Source organism: Thunnus albacares, chromosome 14 (assembly GCF_914725855.1).
Source record: "Thunnus albacares chromosome 14, fThuAlb1.1, whole genome shotgun sequence".
Taxonomy (NCBI): domain Eukaryota; kingdom Metazoa; phylum Chordata; class Actinopteri; order Scombriformes; family Scombridae; genus Thunnus; species Thunnus albacares.
In genome coordinates, this window is record NC_058119.1 from 14,539,477 (window position 1) to 14,559,027 (window position 19,551).

General features: G+C 39.9%; 1 protein-coding gene and 4 non-coding genes across 5 annotated transcripts; all 5 read left to right on the forward strand.

The window, feature by feature from the left end:
* The first annotated feature begins 6,804 nt into the window (after positions 1–6,804).
* Positions 6,805–18,059, forward strand: LOC122997354 (pyrokinin-1 receptor-like). Its single transcript, XM_044373441.1, has 6 exons — positions 6,805–6,954; positions 7,160–7,256; positions 8,509–8,714; positions 9,038–9,259; positions 9,340–9,517; positions 17,608–18,059. The coding sequence occupies exons 1-6, from the start codon at positions 6,805–6,807 to the stop codon at positions 18,057–18,059; spliced, it is 1,305 nt and encodes a 434-aa protein (XP_044229376.1).
* trnap-cgg lies at positions 11,340–11,411 on the forward strand. Its single transcript has one exon. It is a non-coding gene; the product is annotated as a tRNA-Pro (tRNA).
* Positions 12,381–12,452, forward strand: trnap-cgg. Its single transcript has one exon. It is a non-coding gene; the product is annotated as a tRNA-Pro (tRNA).
* Positions 12,782–12,853, forward strand: trnap-ugg. Its single transcript has one exon. It is a non-coding gene; the product is annotated as a tRNA-Pro (tRNA).
* On the forward strand, positions 15,487–15,558 carry trnap-cgg. Its single transcript has one exon. It is a non-coding gene; the product is annotated as a tRNA-Pro (tRNA).
* Positions 18,060–19,551: the final 1,492 nt, after the last annotated feature.

Consider the following 19,551-nt stretch of genomic DNA (forward strand, 5'->3'; position numbering starts at 1 on the left):
TAAATATGCTTTCTCAAATAATGCTCAGTGGTTTTTATTGAAGAGTTGTTAAAGTAAGGGATAATCAACGTGTAGGGTCTTTTTTTGGTGAAAGTTTTGCACTCAAAACTCAAAGATGAAACAAGATCTTACCGTTGTCATGACAACTTGCCACACAGTCCTTGCCGCCAGCCTGAACCCTGGCATAAAATTCATGTAAGGTGTCATTAAGCATATGCCTCCAAATCAGTGTTGGTAGAGAAAGTCTCTCAGTATATTAACTGCCCATTTTGATTCCTTTTTTGTATTACTCTCATCCTTTTCTTCCTCTATCAATTTAAGCTCTTCAGGTGTCATTTTTCACTTGGTTTCTTTCTTTTCTTCTCCATTTCTTTTTCCTTTGCTGCGTCCCATACTTCACAACTTCTAAACAGATAACCTTTGACAGCTGTGCTCTTTAATTTTGCTATGGTTACAGGTTGGGTAGGGGATGAATTTAGAACGGTGATTAAACTTGAACCGAACTACGTGCGCCATACACAGTTTTAACACACACCTGCCGACCAATCAGAAAAGAGTATTCACCCAGACCATGGTATACACCTGTTTAAATGTTAGACCAGTGTGTCATATTGACACTTATATTGAAAATTCTACTATATCTATATTTTTTATGTAAAATAATTTAGTAATATGGAAGTTAAAGAATACAATAAAAGCTGTCATGATTATTACATATAACTTCCATTTTGGTTTAATATTCTTCTCGATTATACAAAAGAAAATCATTTAAACAACAGTTATTGGAGTTTGAGAACAAATAGTTTGGTCTGATAACAGTTCATTAAATTAGGATCAGATCTGACAGGATGTTAATTTCCCTGTGTTGAATGGGAGGGCTGCTGGGAAGTGTCCATCTTGACTGCAGCTTTTTGTCACCTCCCCCTGCTGCAGCTGCCTACTTTTGCCCACTTTCCAGGGAGGCGAAATGAATACAAGCCCACTGTGTCTTTGCCAATGTGACATAATCACTCCCCTTAGAGGCCAGGACCATATCTGGTCTGTCAAGTCTTTTGTAGCATTTCTTCTTTTATATGTTTGCGTTTTCCTTAAATTTATATTTTCACTTTTGTACATGTTTTAGTATTTGTAGCATTTTTGCTTAATGTTGGTGATTTTGCTTTTGTTTGTGTTTTGTCCTTAAGGCCCTATCTGTGTAAGATACACATGAGTAGAATTGCAACATCTGCATGAAATATCCAAAGATGTTGTCTCCATTGTCTTTCCAGAAACAATGCTGATGGTGGAACAGTTCACTGTGTTTCCTCGAGCACCTTCATTGCTCATTTACATTTTCTGAATAGGCGAAATTGCATGTTAAAGTAGCTGCAATGACGTGTAGGATTATCTATCAGCCACTGTTGTGACCATTTGTATGTGAGTGTGATAGATTCTCCGTGTCCAATGGAAAACTCCAAATAACGCATGCCCGCAAAGGATACCCACTAATAATAAAAATTCCGAAGACAGCATTTAAATTTTATAATTACCTAACAGAAAGTGACCCTGACACGCTCCATAACAAAGCCCTCACCTACAGAGAGACCCTAGAGAGAAGCCTGCTCAGCCAGCAGGTTCTGGGACTTCACAAACACAAGCAGAGCCGCCAGACAGAAACCCCATTAGACTAAACCAACTTATAAGAAAACAAAACGAAAACTATTTGACACATTAGAAAGGATCAACTAAAAACCACAGCAGACTGGAATTGTAAGAAAGACTCTGCAGTGGGCGTCCAATGGAATACAACCACCATTAAGACTGTCAATCACTTGTGTATTCCTGCACTGACCATTTGCACTGTGCTGATCTCTGTACATAAACATACTTACTGTACATACATATCGGACATTCATTAAAAAAGGTTGCAGTTTATATAGTTCTCACTCATTTGTATTTATATTTTATTTATTCTATTTTCTACTTATCTGTATATATAGTATATATATCTATTTCTAACAGCAAAATCACAATTTTTCTGTTTATATACATTTTTTGTCGTTTTTATTTCACATTTGCTTTGGCAATGTAAACGTCGGTTTCCCATGCCAGAAAAGCCCCATTTAATTGAATTGAACTGAATTGATAGAAGCAAGGAAGAGACAATGAGTGAGAGTCAGAGAGGCAGTGAGAGAGACACCGAGAGTAAGAGAGGGAAGGAGGGGGACAGAGTGGCAAAACCAAAGAGATGGTTCTTGCTTGTGAAGCGAGCTGCTGCTGGGCTTCATCCTGCATTCTTTCCTCTGCAAGGAAGGTGAGTCTATACATTATTGATGCAAATACATTGTCAAATGATCTTTTTTTTACTTACACAATAATGATAAGAATCATCTTGATTTTGCAATGTTCTAGTTATACTGGCAGTGTAACAAGTTGTACAGTGTGTGGATATCAGATTTTAATTAGACATTCTGAAATGTTTGATAAATTCATATAATTACAGTGTAATATGAATGTTATTCCCTCTAATTAGTCATTTTTCCCGATGGTTACTTTAGCTCTAGATTTAACCACAATTGTTTGGATGATTTCGGCATGCAAGGTCTGAAAATGCAACAGGTTTCTAAGCAAACATGTTCAGGAGGAATGACTTTCATCAAGGTTTTTTTTAAGCTTTATTGCAAGAGTGCAAGAGTTTATGTGGATTTACATTTGCTTACATATGATGTTGTTCCTACGTATAGCATTCTTACAATATTTCTATATTTTATACTGAAAAAATATTAATAATACTACTCCTGCCACTACTGCTAATACAAATACTACTAATACTACTACTAGTAATTATGATAATAATAATAAAAACAAATAAAGCAAAATAAAAAGAATGATAAAAAATAAAGTAGGCTAGTATGATGGTGCACATACATACACACATACAGTATAATATACTATATATATATATATGGTGTTGGGCCACCATGTGCCACCAGAACAGCTTCAATACGCCTTGGCATTGACTCTAGAAGTATCTGAACTCTACAGAAGGGATGAACACCATTCTTCCAAAAGATATTCCCTCATTTGGTGTTTTGATGATGGTGGTGGAGAGCACTGTCTAACATGTTGATCCAAAATCTCCCATAGTTGAACTGGGTTGAGATCTGATGACTGCAAAGGCCATAGCATATGATTCACATCATTTTCATACTCATCAAACCATTCAGTGACCCCTCATGCCTTGTGAATTGGGGCATTGTCATCCTGGAAGAGACCAGTCCCATCAGGATAGAAATGTTTCATTATAGGATAAAGGTGATCACTCAGAACAACTTTGTATTGATTTGCAGTGACTCTTCCCTCTAAGGGGGCAATGGACCTAAACCATGCCAGCAAAATGCCCCCCAAAGCATAACAGAGCCACCAGATCCCCTCACTGTAGGGGTCAACATTCAAATTTGTACCAGTTTTTCTTTAATTTGTCACCTGTCTGTATATATAGAGGAAGTGCAAACCGAACACTGTCACCTGAGTGATCTGGGAGAGGTTGAAAATGAAATGCACTTTTTGTTCTATAATCCATTATATCACAATCTTAGATGAAGGCTTTTCCATAAAATGTCTGCAGAATGTCCTGATTTGTTTTCTGGGTGATGAATCTAGACCTCAGTACCTGTTTACAGGCAAAGTGTTTCACCTAGCTCAATTTGTATTAAATGTTTACCAACAGCATATGAGTGCACTTTATATTTGCTGTGTTAAAGGCACAGATTGTGCCTTAAATATGCCAAAGTTATGTTTTATAGCTGTAATGTCTAAGGAGCAGGATTCATATTTGGTTTGACATTGACTGACATGTATGAAGATGTATTATATTTGTTCTTTCTTTCTTTCTGTCTCTTTCAAGCCTCCATCTTGTAAGGGGGAATTATTCATCCTCCACAAGTATTTCCGTTTCTTTGAGTTTAACCGCACTATTAGAATGACCATGGCGTGATCGGATAGTGTCATTGCTCCAATAGTGCATTTTTTAATAGTTGTTATATCTTATTAAACATGAATAAGTAGTCCAATCTATTAGTGTCTATAATCATTTGTTCTTGGATGAAGTGTTCTCCATATATCTATCATTCCCAGCTCTCTTCATGCTTTCCTTAAGATATCTGAATTTTTCTCAGACTTATGTTTAAGTCCTGCTGTTAAATCTAAGTTAGGATTTAAGACAAGATTCAGATCACATCCAATAATAATTGTTCCTTTTCCTTGAGTTACTATTAAATCTATAATTTGGTTAATAAATGCAGTGCCCTCATCTGGCAAGTAATAAATATTTGTTTTCTGTTCTGCCCATCACCAAAACAAACCTTCTTTCCTTGTCCACTATACTATGTTTCTTCTGAAATGGTGTGTGAGTTTTTATAATAGTAGCTACTCCTCTCCTTGATGATCTAATGAGAAGGAAAAAACTTGAGCACTTGCAGTTCTGCCCAACTATCTTATTGTGTCAAACGCGTTTCTTGGAGAAACAATATATCTCCATTTTCTTTTTTCAATTGTCGTAAAGTCTTCTTTCTCTTGATACAATCACTAAGGCCATTTACATTTTGAGAAATAATATTCAGATCATCCATAACTTTCAAAAACTGTGTACATAAACAAAAGTTAAATATTCAGTTTTACTAAAGTTTAGGTAGGATTGCAAATTGTCTGTGCAGTTATTCAGTCCTGAGGAAACAATAGACAAACGTGCAATATAATCATAAATACAAAGTCACGTCTCATTGCATGGTTAGTCTGTGCTCTATTTATGAAGACCTGGTCTTTAAAACAAAACAAAAAAGAGAAACTCCTCTAGAAAGCAAACTCCTTTCTGGCCTACTATCATCCTAATCTTTATACGAGTGTAAGCAAAATGTATATGTATATATATATATATATATATATATGTGTGTGTGTGTGTGTGTGTGTGTGTGTGTGTGTGTGTGTGTGCGTAATCAGTCATTTAAAGCTTAGTAGCCTTAGTAGACTTTTTATTTTGTCTGGACTTACTTTCATTCATCTGGGTCCATCTGTGTCTCCATTTCTTTCATCCTGATCATCAAATACTTATTGTCTCTGTACGGTAGGCTTGAAACACCCATCGAAAGTCTTGGATTTCTGTCTTAATAGTGTCTTTCAGTTCACTCAGTTTCTATTCCCTTTGCCATTTCAGATGCCATGGGGGTCAGTTGTTTGGTAGTCTTTCTACATTTCTTACACACTGCCATAATAAACTCTTTTGTTGCCTCACCTGATCAGAGATTCATTCCCTGCTAATGTTCATCTAAATCTTCAGACCTAATTACATTTCTGATTATCAAAGTTGGGAATAAAGGAGATGCTGTTTTCTTAATCAGCCGCCATCTCTCACGTGGCCAGAAGCCAGACCAATGAGCTATAATTTTAAGCTTCTGTTTTTCTCCAAATATAACCATGTCTGTCATTCACTGAAGGATTTAGTTTGTATCAATGATCTCATCTTAAATAGGTCTCTATGGATTATAATGCTTATTGTAAGTTGAAGGTGAATCAACACTATTTTTTTACAACTCAAGCAGAAGTATTGTATTGTATAGCATTATATCTACAATATTAACCTTATGTTTAATACATTGCAAGACATTAAATTGACAACAAAGAAAATACATTTTAAAAATTCAATAAACCAATAAGGTATGAACATGGAATAGTAAACAGTATCAGATTTGTCTCTCTCTGAGACTCCTTTTGTCTTCTCAGAGATAATCATTGAGAGGTCAGTCTTTTATAAACGTCTATGTTTAGTGGTAATTACTTTTTTATTGATTTCAAGAGAGCTTTTGACTCTATTTGGTATGAAGGGTTCTATTACAGACTTCTGCATTGTGGTATAGGGGGCAAAAAGGTATGATCTAGTTAACCTTCACCCAGAGAAGAGGTGTTAGGGTCAGGGTCCAGCTTTATTTAATGTGTATATGAATGGACTTGCTATTTGGTTGGATCAATGTGCTGCTCCTGGCCTCTCCCTCCTAGATACAGAGGTGAAGGTTCTGTTTTATGCTGATGACCTTGTTCTGTCTCTTAATGAACAAGAATTACAGCAACAGCTGGACATAATAGAAAAATACTGTCAAAACTGGGCCCTGGCAGTAAATGATTTTTCAAAAACGCCAAAAATGTCAGGAGAACAAATACCAGTTTACCATTAATAATCCTATCATTGAATATAGTATGAGTTGTACCTACCTTGATATAACCATAACCACATCAGGGAGTTTAAACATGGCAGTGAATGCATCAAATTAAAAAGTTTGAAGAGCTCTAAATGCAATTAAGAGAAAATTTCATGATTTCCAAATTCCAATTAAATCTGGCTTAAAATATTTGATAGTGTCATCCTGCCCATTGTGCTGTATGGTAGTGAAGTCTGGGGTCTACTCAGTCATCACAGCTATACCCATTGGGACAAACATCCAACAGAATTTTTACATGCAGAATTCTGCAGATACATTTTACACATACAGAGAAAAACACAATAAAATGCACGTGGAGCAGAATTAGGCAGATACCCAGTGGTAATTAACATTCAAAAGAGAGTTTTTTAATCACCTTAAATCCAGCCCCCTAGACACCCTCCAATCCAAAGCCCTCCAAACCAAAGAGCTGAGCCCAGAAAAGAGTCCCATATGTCAGTTTGTGAGGCAGTTTGAGACAAACTGCCCCCTCTCAGACACACTATGACCAGTCTTACACCAACACTGCTTTCTAAACACCACATCTCTCTAGTTCTCAAACAGCTGCCTCATCATGAACCTGTCCGAGAAGATTTCATTCCTCTTCAGCTGTAATGTCAGCCCAAGTGAGACGCCAAAACTCGACATTAGTGTCACCAAAAGTGAGCCACTGACCATCGCTGTCCCTATGACCATCTTCTACAGCATCGTCTTCTTGTTTGGAGTATGAACGGCCAGTTTACAAGACACACTTGATACACCATATCTTCTGAATTACACCACAATGTGGTACATGTGATGATAAAATACAAGTAAAGCAGCAGTAGTAAGCCACTACTAACATAAACTGTTAATGACAAACTTACAGCAAACAATACAGTTGTTTTTACACTGCAGACCATTAACTGTTGTACCCTGATGCTCTACAGGTCTTATTCAATGGTGTTAGCATACTGACCCTTCTCATGGATGCTCATATGAGAGTCAGTGCCATTCGTTTCTACCTTCTCAGCCTGGTGATATCAGGTACATACTCCCTCCATGCACCTTATCAAAGACCAGTACTGATAAGCTATATGCGTGTAAGACTGACATAAGACTTGCTAACATTTCTATAGTCATAATATAATTAAATGCAAATTGGATATTTCATTATTATTAAAAGACCTGTTCACAATTTTTCAAGTCTGTCTTAAAACAATAGTAAGGTGCCCAAATGAACATTGAAATAGGTTTTTCTTTGCCATAATCATTCCTCCTGTTCATATTGGCCATTAGAGGATCTCTTCATAATGCACCTACAATTTACATGAGGGGGGCAAAATCCATAAGCCTCCTTCTGTGCAAAAGTGTATTTTAAAGTTTATCTGAAGGTAATATGAAGCTTCAGCCATCCAAATGAGTCAAATCAAGTAGATATCTTTCAACGTCACAGTCTTTTTAGTGTCAAAGTCCCTCTTTGTTACTATACTTCCACCGCAGCTCAATAAGGAAACACTATCTGAGGAAACACAAAGAAGGAATTTGATGTTAAAAGGATATCCACTTGATATGACTAACTCAGACTGCTGAAGCCCCATATAAGCTTCAGATAAGCTTTTAAATGCGTTTTGCACAAAATAACTGTGTGGATTTTGGCCCCCATCACTTACATTGAAAGCACATTTGAAGGGGATTTTTTTAATGGCCATTATGAACAGGAAGAATGATTGCAGTGAGGAAAACCTCTTTCAGTGTTCATATGGCCACCTGACTGTTGTTTTAAGCCAGACTTGAAAAATTGTTAACCTTTCTTTTAACATTTTTAAAGTGGCAATTAGCATTTGAAATTACATGGATGTCACATAAAAATAAAATTGAAATGCCTTTTTCCATTTCCATTTTAACTATTATGAAAATGGTTTGCAGGCTTGTTTTCTGAAATCTATTGAAGTCATGCATGAGAAACAGTGGGCAGGATATAACATCTGATGGTCAAGTGTTTTCATTGTAAAAATTACATGGTGTATGCTTTAGAGTACACTGAAAATCACATGTAAATGGAGTTTTCATTTCATTTTAATTTAAGCATACAGTAAATATGCATTTAAAAAAATGTTAGTAAAATTGCTTTAATTAGTCATACATTATGCACATGCATATGCCAAATGAAATTGTATAATTTCAATAAAATATTTTCAGTTCTGCCACAGCTGCAATGTTTTACCGACTTCGAGGCACCATCCTCAGTTCAAATTTGCCTAACGACGGTCATCTTCTTCTTTCTTTAAAATTCTAGACATTCTGCAGCTGTTGACCATCCCAGTAACTTTATATCGGTACTACTGGGAGAGCTACCCATGGCGTCTGGGCCAAGCAGTATGCAAGATCTATTTCATGGTCCGCCAAGTGTACTGTGCCACCACAAGCTGGGTGATCATGACTTTCACCACTGAGCGCTATGCAGCCATTTGCCACACCATGTGGTCTGTCTCCAGCCTGAAGGTTGAGTGATTGTACAACAAAAATATATTGTTTCCAAGGTGTTCTACTCTCATAATCACTATCTAGTATATACCACAAAACAGTGAACATCTAGGTTAACAAAAACTGAAATGAACTGTATCTGTATCCCACAATGAAATGTAAAAGGAAAGAGGGATAGAAAATGGCCACATAAGCTGTAATCTTTGCAAATTGCAACAGACAAACAAATGGTATTGAAGAATATGAAGAAAATACAAAAAATGTGATCCATATTCAGCATTTTATAAGACTCCGTGAACAGGGCCTAACAAATGTGTTCTCTTACCCTTCCTTTCCGACAGAGGTCTCGGCTGCCATGCCTCCTTTTAGTATGGATCATTTCTCTGGTCTCAGCGGTGCCCTTTGCTCTGGTCTATGACCAGGCCCATGCCTGCATACTGGACTACACAGCTCCCACACGAGAGGATGCCTTCCATGTCTCCACCATGTGTGAGATGACAGAGCCTGATCCTGCACACATCTACAAAGGAGCTTTACTCCTGAGAGCAGGAATCTTCTTTCTGGTGAGATAGGAGCATTTCAACAGATTGTATCTGTATATCTGCATCAAACACAAGCACTCAACAAACCTCTCCATCAACAGGTGCCACTGGTCTCCATCTTTACTCTCTACCTGCTCATCTTGCTGTACCTGAGGAGGAACGGGCGTCAAAGGCAAAACATGGGTCTCACACGACCATATCCAGAAGGAAGACGAGATGTCCAGTGCCATCAAAATGGAAAGCTACTTTTAAATGAAAAGAGAGCGCTAAAACTCATGGGTGAGACATGGATAATTATGAAAGAGACTGTCATTTCAGCAATTGCCCCACAAAGACATTTGTTATCCATTTCAGACCAATTACATATTTTGACAGGTAATTTGGAAGACGTTATGAAATCATGTCTTGACGTTTTGGCATGTAAATCTCTTGAGTACCCCGATTTATCTCAGTCTGATTAAGACTTTTTCATGGACTAAGTGCCCAGTCACACCAAAAAGTGGTACTCGGAAATTCATTTACACATCCTTGCAAAGTAGGTAATGCTGAATCCTTGGTGATATTGTCACTACTTAAAGGTATAATATGTAACTCTCCTGCATTAAAACATCCAAAAATCACAAGACCTATATTATATATTTTGTTGAGATTCTTACATTATCCTAAAAGTTTCCAACAATGTTCCATAAATTTAATCAAGGTAACGGTCCGTTTCATTTGGTTCCTTGTCAATCGCGTCATATCCCCTTTGTGCATGTGTCAGTGATGGTCTGAAATTTCAATTACTGGTGTGACCCTACTTTGTGTGAGCATCTTCAAGATGTCTCATTAAGAACTGTCAACACATTACTGGTAAAAGAGTAAAATAGGCATATAAAAAGGAATGGATGTTTATGTCAACGCTGGAGGAGCCTTCAGTAGATGCTGCTGCAACTTGAATGGGAAAGTGAAGTTGAATGGACAAATTGATGGATGGATTCAACAGTGGTTGCTGGGAAAAAGGTACACTGAACCAAATTCTCCAAGCTGCAATTGCATGGCACATGCTTTCTGTGGCTCATTGGTCTGGCGGTATGATTCTTGCTTCAGGTGCAAGAGATCCCAGGTTCAAATCCCAGATGAGCCCACCTTGCATGAGAGGCACTGTATTGTTTGAATCATTCAGTGCATTTGTTGTGTGTGCGCTGACAAATATCTGCACAGTGTCATGGGTCCAGCATCTTGTGCTGTAAAACCAGTGCTTTAACTGCTATGCTGATGAGATTTGATGCATTCAAACTCATCCAAATTTAGTTTTACACACTTGGCAACCTCTGTAGGATGTGACACTCACTATTTAACCCATTTTAATACTGGTCATGCATTGTCAAAGGGATGTGAACACTGTCAGTGTGTGAACAAGTTTCTATGGTGTAAAGGTCAGCATTCTCTACTCTGAATCCTGTGATCCAAGTTCGAGTCTTGGTGGAACCTTTTGTGCAGTATGTGATATTGACTAACAAAGATCAATCACTGCACATGGACAAAGAAAGAACAAGGGGCTGAATGAAGCCTATATAAAGGCTGCCACATTTTTTCTGATTTCCAGAAAATTATCACATCGTTGGTCTAGGAGTATGATTCTCACTTTGGGTGCAAGAGATCCCAGGTTCAAATTCCGGATGAACCCAGACAGCAGGAATGTGATTACTTCTTGTGGATCATCTGGCTAATTTTGTACGTTTGTGACCATTGGGAAGCTAAGACATCTTAAGAAGGAGTTGAGAGTGTAATTGCTGCACTTTCATGATGAACGTAACACTTGGGAGGTATGTTGGGCACATCATCTTGGGAGGACTTCAGTATTCACCAGGAGCATACTGAAAGCACTGCATATCCACTCTGTTCTCGAAATGCCTCAGGATACCCCTAAGTACAGCAGGAGAATGAGGCGGGGAAGAAAGCATCTAGACATTTTTGCTGAGCATGCAATCACTGCCACCTGACCTGGAAAGTGAAGACACATGGATGCATAGATGGATAGATTCAAAAGAGGTCGCTGGGAAAAAGGTACACTGTATACATTTCACCCAGCTGCAATCGCACGGTTAAAGGTTTCTGTGGCTCGTTGGTCTAGGGGTATGATTCTCGCTTCGGGTGCAAGAGGTCCCGGGTTCAAATCCCGGACGAGCCCAGAGAGCAAGAATGTGCCTGCTTCTTGTGGATTATCTGGCTAATTTCGTACATTTGTGACATTGGGAAGCTAAGGCATCCTAAGAAGGAGTTGAGGGTGGAATTGCTGCACCTTCATGTTGAAGGAGGTATGCTGGGCACGGGGAGGAGACTTCAGCAGTCTCCGGGGGTATAGTGAAAATGCTGCATATCCACTCTGATCTTTAATAACCTCACCATTCCCTAAGAAGAGAGCATCTAGGCATTTTTCCTGAGCATACAATCACTGCCACCTGACCTGGAAAGTGAAAACACATGGATGCATAGATGGATGGATTCAAAAGTGGTTGCTGGGAAAAAGTTACACTGTGATGCTGTGACTTGACTGGGAAACGGAAGACAAATGGTTGCATAAATGAATGGATGGATCCAACAGTGGTTGCTGGGAAAAAGGTACACTGAACCAAATTCTCCAAGCTGCAGTCCCATGGTTCATGCTGTCTGTGGTTCGTTGGTCTAGGGGTAAGATTCTCACTTTTGGTGCGAGAGGTCCTCGGTTCAAATCCTGGATGAGCCCAGAGAACAAGAATGTGATTGCTTCTTGTGGACTATCGGGCTAATTTTGTATGGTTGTGACCATTGGGAAGCTAAGGCATCCTAAGAAGGAGTTAAGAGTGGAATTGCTTCACGTTCATGTTGAAGGAGACATTTGGGAGGTATGCTGGGCACGGGGAGGAGACTTCAGTAGTCACCACAAGTATAGTGAAAGTGCTGCATATCCACTGCGTTCTTGAAATACCTCACCATCTCCTAAGAAGAGCAGGGGATGAGAGCATCTAGGCATTTTTGCTGAGCATGCAATCACTGCCACCTGACCTGGAAAGTGAAGACACATGGATGCGTAGATGGATGGATTCAAAAGTGGTTGCTGGGAAAAAGGTACACTGTGTACATTTCACACAGCTGCAATCGCATGGCTAAGGTGTTATGTGGCTCGTTGGTCTAGGAGTATGATTCTTGCTTCGGGTGCGAGAGGTCCCGGGTTCAAATCCCGGACGAGCCCTGAGTTTCAGGAGTATGACTGCTTCTTATGGGTTGTCCGTTTGAAAGTTTTAATAAAACAGTTGGGAAGCTACTACTTACTAAGAAGGAGGTAAGAGTCAAACTGCTGCACCTACATGTTGAAGTTCCCAGTTGAAACATTTGGGAGTTATGCCAGGCACATCAACGCTGGAAGAGACTTCAGTAGATGCCGCTGTGACTTGACCGGGAAAGGGAGGACAAATGGATGGATAAATGAATGGATGGATCCAACAGTGGTTGCTGGTAAAAAAAAAAAGGTACACTGAACCAAATTCTCTGAGCTGCAGTCCCATGGCTCAAGCTTTCTGTGGCTTGTTGGTCTAGGGGTATGATTCTCGCTTTGGGTGCGAGAGGTCCCGGGTTCAAATCCCGGACAAGCCCAGCAAGCAAGAATGTGGTTGCTTCTCGTGGAATATCCGGCTTTGTACGTTTGTGACCATTGGGAAGCTAAGAGATCCTAAGAAGGAGTTGAGGGTGGAATTGCTGTTACCTTCATGTTGATGGTAACAGTTGGGAGATATGTTAGGCATGTCCTCTTGGGAGGAGACTTCAGTAGTCACCAGAAGCATACTGAAAGGTCTGCATATCCACTCTGTTCTCGAAATGCCTCGGGATCCCCCTAAGTACAGCACGAGAATGAAGCGGGGAAGAGAGCATCTAGGCATTTTTGCTGAGCATGCAGTCATTGCCACCTGACCTGGAAAGTTAAGACACATGGATGCATAGATGGATAGATTCAAAAGAGGTTGTTGGGAAAAAGGTACACTGTATATATTTCACCCAGCTGCAATTGCATGGTTGCGGTTTTCTGTGGCTTGTTGGTCTAGGGGGGATGATTCTCGCTTAGGGTGCGTGCGGTCCCGGGTTCAATTCCCCGATAAGCCCAGAGAGCAAGAATGTGACTGCCATCTGGCCAGTTTCAGACATTTGTGACTGTTGAGAAGCTAAGACATCTTAAGAGTGGAATTGCAGCCAGATGAGAGCAAGAATGTGATTGCTTCATGTGGATTATCCGGTTAATTTCATATGTCTGTGACTGTTAGGAAGCCAAGGCCATCCTAAGGGGTTGAGAGTTGCTGCACCTTCATGTTGAAGGTAACAGTTGAGACTCTTGGGAGGAGACATCAGTAGTTTCCAGGAGCATACTGAAAGTACTGCATATCCAGTCTGTTCTGGAAATGCCTCGAGATCCCATAAGTACAGCAGGTGAAGAGAGCATCTAGGTGTTTTTGCTGAGCATGCAGTCACTGCCACCTGATCTGGAAAGTGAAGACACATGGATGCATAGATGGATGGATCCAAAAGAGATTACTGGGAAAAAGGTACACTGTGTACTTTTCACCTAGCTGCATTTGCATGGTTAGCACTTTCTATGGCTCGTTGGTCAAGGGTATGATTCTCACTTAGGGTGCGAGAGGTCCCGGGTTCAAATCCCAGATGAGCCCTGAGGTTCAAGGAGTTGGACTACTTCTTGTTGGTTGCCTGTTAAATTTTGAAAGTTTTAGGAACAGTTGGGAAGTTACGACATACTAAGAAAGAGGTAAGAGTCAAATTGCTGCACCGGTGTGTTGAAGGTCCCAGTTGAAACATTTGGGAGTTATGCCAGGCACATCAAACGCTGGAAGAGACTTCAGTAGATGCCGCTGTGACTTGACCAGGAAAGGGAAGACAAATGGACGGATGAATGAATGGATGGATCCAACAGTGGTTACTAGGAAAAAGGTACACTGAAACAAATCCTCCAAGCCGCAGTCCCATGGCTCATGCTGTCTGTGGCTCGTTGGTCTAGGGTAGGGGTATTCAACTAAAATTTAAAGAGATAAAGTTAGAGAAAACTTCTTGAAGCAAAGGTCTGGAAGATCATTATGTCTAACTATTTAGTGTGATATATATTTAAGTAGCCTAGCAGTTGTATCAATACCTGACTGTCAAATCAAATGAATTCAGTACAATTCAAAAACTTTTTGACAATATTTATTATCACATAACATAGAACTGAACATATATATATGACTGCTGATATGTTTAATGTAATAATAATAATGTCATCTGCTAAATAAAATGGGGCTGCATTTGAAAATAAGAAAAAATAAATAAAATGTTCATACAAAGTGCTTAACTTCAGAAAAATAAAATAAAGGGAGGAAAAGCTTGAATTTCCCCTTTTCTGTTTCACACCTTGACTTTCTCTCCCCTTCTCTGTCTCACCTGTCTGTATTTCTCCCTTTCTCTGTCTCACTGGTCCTTTACTCTCCTTTTCTCTGTCTCACTGGTCCTTAACTCTCCCTTTCTCAGTCTCACCCGTCTGTATTTATCCTTTCTCCGTCTCACTAGTCCTTTACTCTCCCTTTCTCCATCTCACTAGTCTTTTTCTTTCCCTTTCTCCATCTACTGTAAAGACTTCAAAAGCTGCACCAGTTAAAATAGAAGCGCCCCGTCAGGTTTTAAGTCATAACCTTCTGTCTTGGCTGTAGGTCCGGGTCCGCATGGGACAGCTTCTGGGTCCGGGCCCGGACCGTGGTCCGCCAGTTAGTGACCTCTGGTCTAGGGGTATGATTCTCACTTTGGATGCGAGAGGTCTCAGGTTGTGACTGCTTCTTGTGTGTTATCTGGCTAATTTTGTATGTTTGTGACCGTTGGGAAGCTAAGACATCCTAAGAAGTAGCTGAAAGTGGAATTGCTTCCCCTTCATGTTGAAGGTAACAGTTGAGATAGTTGGGAGATATGCTGGGCATGTCCTCTTGTGAGGAGACTTCAGTAGTTGCCAGCAGCATACTGAAAGTACTGCATATCCACTTTGTTCTTGAAATGCCTCACCATCCCCTAAGAAGAGCAGGAGGACACAGGGGAAGAGAGCATCTAGGCATTTTTGCTGAGCATGAAACCGCTGCAACCTGACCTGGAAAGTGGACACACATGGATGGGTAGATGGATAGATCCAACAGTGGTTGCTGGGAAAAAGGTGCGCTGTGTAAATTTCACCCACCTGCAATCGCATGATCAGTGCTTACAGTGGCTCGTTGGTCTAGGGGTATGATTCTCGCTTCGGGTGTGAGAGGTCCCGGGTTCAAATCCCGGACGAGCCCTAAGGTTCAGGAAGTTGCTTCTTGTGGGTTGTCTGCTTAACTTTGAAAGTTTTAGGAACAGTTGGGAAGCTATGATACACTAAGAAGGAGGCAGGAAGCAAGAGTCAAACTGCTGCACCTAAATGTTCCCAGTTGAAACATTTGGGAGGTGTGCCAGGCACATCAACAGTGGTGGAGACTTCAGTAGATGCCACCACGACTTGATTGGGAAAGTGAAGATAAATGGACAAATGGACAAATGGATGCATGGATCCAACAGTGTTTGCTGGGAAAAAGGTACACTAAGCCAAATTCTCCCAGCTGCAATCACATGGCTAATGCTTTTCATGGTTTGTTGGTCTAGGAGTATGATTTTTGCTTTGGGTGCGAGAGGTCCCGGGTTCAAATCCCGGATGAGCTCTGGGGTTCAGGAATGTGACTGGTTCTTGTGGGTTGTCTGTTTAATTTTGTAAGTTTGAAAGTTTTAGGAACATTTGGGAAGCTACAGCATATTAAGAAGGAATTGAGAGTCAAATGGTGTACCTACATATTTAAGTTACCAGTTGAAATGTTTGGGAGATATGTGGGGCACATCAACTCTGAAGGAGACTTGAGTAGATGCCACTGTGACTTGACCGGAAAAGTGAAGACAAATGGATGGATAGATGGATGGATCCAACAGTGGTTGCTGGGAAAAAGGTACACTGTATAAATTTCATCCAGCTGCAATCGCATGGTAAGTGCTTTCCTTGGCTCATTGGTCCACGGGTATTGTTAAGGAATTTTCCATCTTTAGGGGTTACAGGTTGGAGTGACATTGGGTCAAGATGACGTCTTGAGGTCACGCTGATCAAGTAACTTCAATAAACATTCTCAGCAATAAGACATCAAAGGCTTGTGTGTGCTTCTTTCCACTGAAGTGTTGACCATTGCTCAGAAATATAATATAACAGGTATGATTGTTGCTTGGGGTACAAGAGGTCTAGGGTTCAAATCTTGGACAAACCATGAGCCTCAGGAATCTTATTGCCTCTTGTGGGTTGTCTGTTTAATTTTGAAAGTTTTAAACTTTTAGGAATACTTGGGAAGCTACGACATACTAAAAAGGAGGCGAGTCAAACTGTTGCACCTACATGTTGAAGTTCCCAGTTGAAACATTTGGGAGTTATGCCAGGCACATCAACACTGGAAGAGACTTCAGTAGATGCTGCTGTGACTTGACCGGGAAACTGAAGACAAATGGTTGAATGGATGGATGGATCCAACAGTGTTTGCTGGAAAAAAGGTGCACTGAATGAAATTCTCCAGCTGCAGTCCCATGGCCCATGTGTTCTGTGGCTTGTTGGTTTAGGGGTATGATTCTCAATTTGGGTGTGAGACGTCTTGGGTTCAAATCCTGGATGAGGGCAGCCATGTGGCTCTTTCTTGTGGGTTTTCTGGCTAATTTTGCAAGTTTGGGGCTTTGGGAAGCTAAAACATCCTAAGAGGGACTTGAGAGTGGAACTGCTGCACTTATATGTTGAAAGTAACAGTTGAGACAGTTGGGAGGTATGCTGGGCACATCCTCTTGGGAGGAGACTTCAGTAGATGACAGGAGCTTAATGAAAGTGCTGTATATCCAGTCTGTTCTCAAAATGCCTCAGGATCCCCTAAGTAGAGCAGGAGGACAAGGCAGGGGAAGAGAGCATCTAGGCATTTTTGCTGAGCACATCTGTTGAGTCAGCTGGGACATATGCTCCGCACATCCACTTGTGAGAAGACTTCAATAGATGCCAGGAGCATACTGAAATGAAATATATACAGAAGCATACAGAACTACATTTTGTGACTACAAAAATGTAGCTCTGGTCAACTTTACTTGGCCAATCAGTTAAGTTAATTTCTCAGCAGACAAATTGGACTTCCAATGAGATGTTGATGGCAGTCAGATGTTCATGTTGTACTGTCAGGATCTGTCCTGCATTTAGACAAAATATAACAGTAAATGCAAATGGATTGCACTGAAATGTAGAGGAGGTCATTAAGGCTGTAGAATTCAGCTATCAACATCTTCCATGTATTGTCTTACAGGTGCAGTCGTGGTGGCCTTTTTTGTTTGCAACTTTCCAGACATTGCCTCATCACTGATGCAGGTCTATGTGGTTGTCTGGTCCGACACCATCCATTCTATCTACACAATCCTGAAATCCTACTTGTCGCTTCCACTGTGGTATATCAACGGCGCCCTGGACCCGCTTCTGTTCTGCATCTCCTCCCACACGTTTCGCAGGGCGTGCTGGAGAACTCTAGGTAGGCTTAGGCCTTACTGCTACTGGAAGTATGGGAGCATATCTTGGCTGTGGCAGAGGAGCTCCTGTGAAGAAGCAAGCACAACAGCCAGAGAGAGGATTGACGGTAAAAACTACAGAGAGAAGGCGGACAAAAGAGAAAATACAGTCTCTAAAAAGTCAGATCAGAGGGATGGGGATAGTCAAGAAAGCCCCCTTAAACATGAGCTGCAACAACAATCACTCAAATTGTGAGTGAGTTACTGATTTCACACTATTAAAGATTCTGCAATAGATGTATCATCTTGGAATATAAAAAAGTATAAATATAATTGTTTTCCCCTGAAACTCTTTGATTTCTTTCTTAATATTTATTGCTGTTACCATGGTGTGAAATCGAATCTAGCTGGTGCCGTATGCTCTCAGTTATTTTTTGTAAATATTCTCAAAATGTTTACTGTGTCTAGAGAGTTTGTTGAATTTTCCTGAATTGTGCTATCACTTAACATTTATGTTATTTCAGAGATTTTATTGTATAACTAGATTATATGGTTAGTGCTTTAATGCTCAAAGTATTGTGACAGATGTGAAGATATTCAATGTAATAATGGTCATACCATGGTTCCTCAAGAAATTTTGACAAAATGTGGTCATATGTATCGGTAATATGCTGTTGAGTTTCAAATAGATGTTGTTCAAGAATATTATTCAGGTGTTTTGCAGATATCATTACTGTACATGTGACATTCGTTATGAAGACCACAGAGAACAGACAAAAAGGGACAAAATGGTGTAATTATAATTGACTAAGGGTTTGTACATTTCTGATCCTTGCATCAGCCTGTAACAGTGTTTGTCAAATGATGGGTTAGCACCCTACATGAGTCACAGACTTGTAGCTTGCTGTCATTGTTAATCACAATCACATGCTAAGTTTTAAAAAACAGTTCAAAGCTTACATAGCTGAAACTGTATTTTTGTACATAACTCATTTGTTATGCTTCAGGAATATATTTTATAATTTTGGGAATCTTTTGCATGTGATATAAATATACAATTCCCAAATAGATGAATTTGGCATTGAGTGGACATGGATGTATTATAAGAGCTCTTATAATACATCCATGGGAGTGGACTCCCATGGATGTATGTTGTCTACCAATCCACCTCTGGGGCGGATAGGTAGACAACTGTTACCATGGTTCAATAATGCCCTATGGCAATTAATGAAAAAGCAGGATGCAGCCCTTAAAAAGTCTTTAAAATCAGGTTTGGAAACAGATTGTTTAATTTATATAAGACTCAGAAATAAAGTTACAACACAATTAAGGAAGACTAAAGTAAATTTCTTTTTAGATAATATTTGACAGGCAAAAGGGAATCTTCAAAAGCTATGGAGAAGTATTGATAAACTTATGGGAAAAGAACACTCTAAAAGTGAAAATATAGAGCTCATGATAAATTGGACCCTACAGCAGGACAGCTTAGCTAACACGTTTAATTGTTTTGTTTGTAGAATCGTTAGTGTGATAGAGACTATGTAATGGTGTCGCATGTGAATGAATGTTTTTATTATCTGGTAATCGTTCTGTGTACTGCCCAGGGACTGCAGATTCTTGTGTTGTCAAGACAACCAAAAGCAGGTGGCAGCGGGCTGACAAGCTGAGACCATGCTTGTTAGCCCACTGTGAATACATACTGCTACTCCAGGTAACCTGCTGATGTAAGGTAGAGGCAGTCATTTATC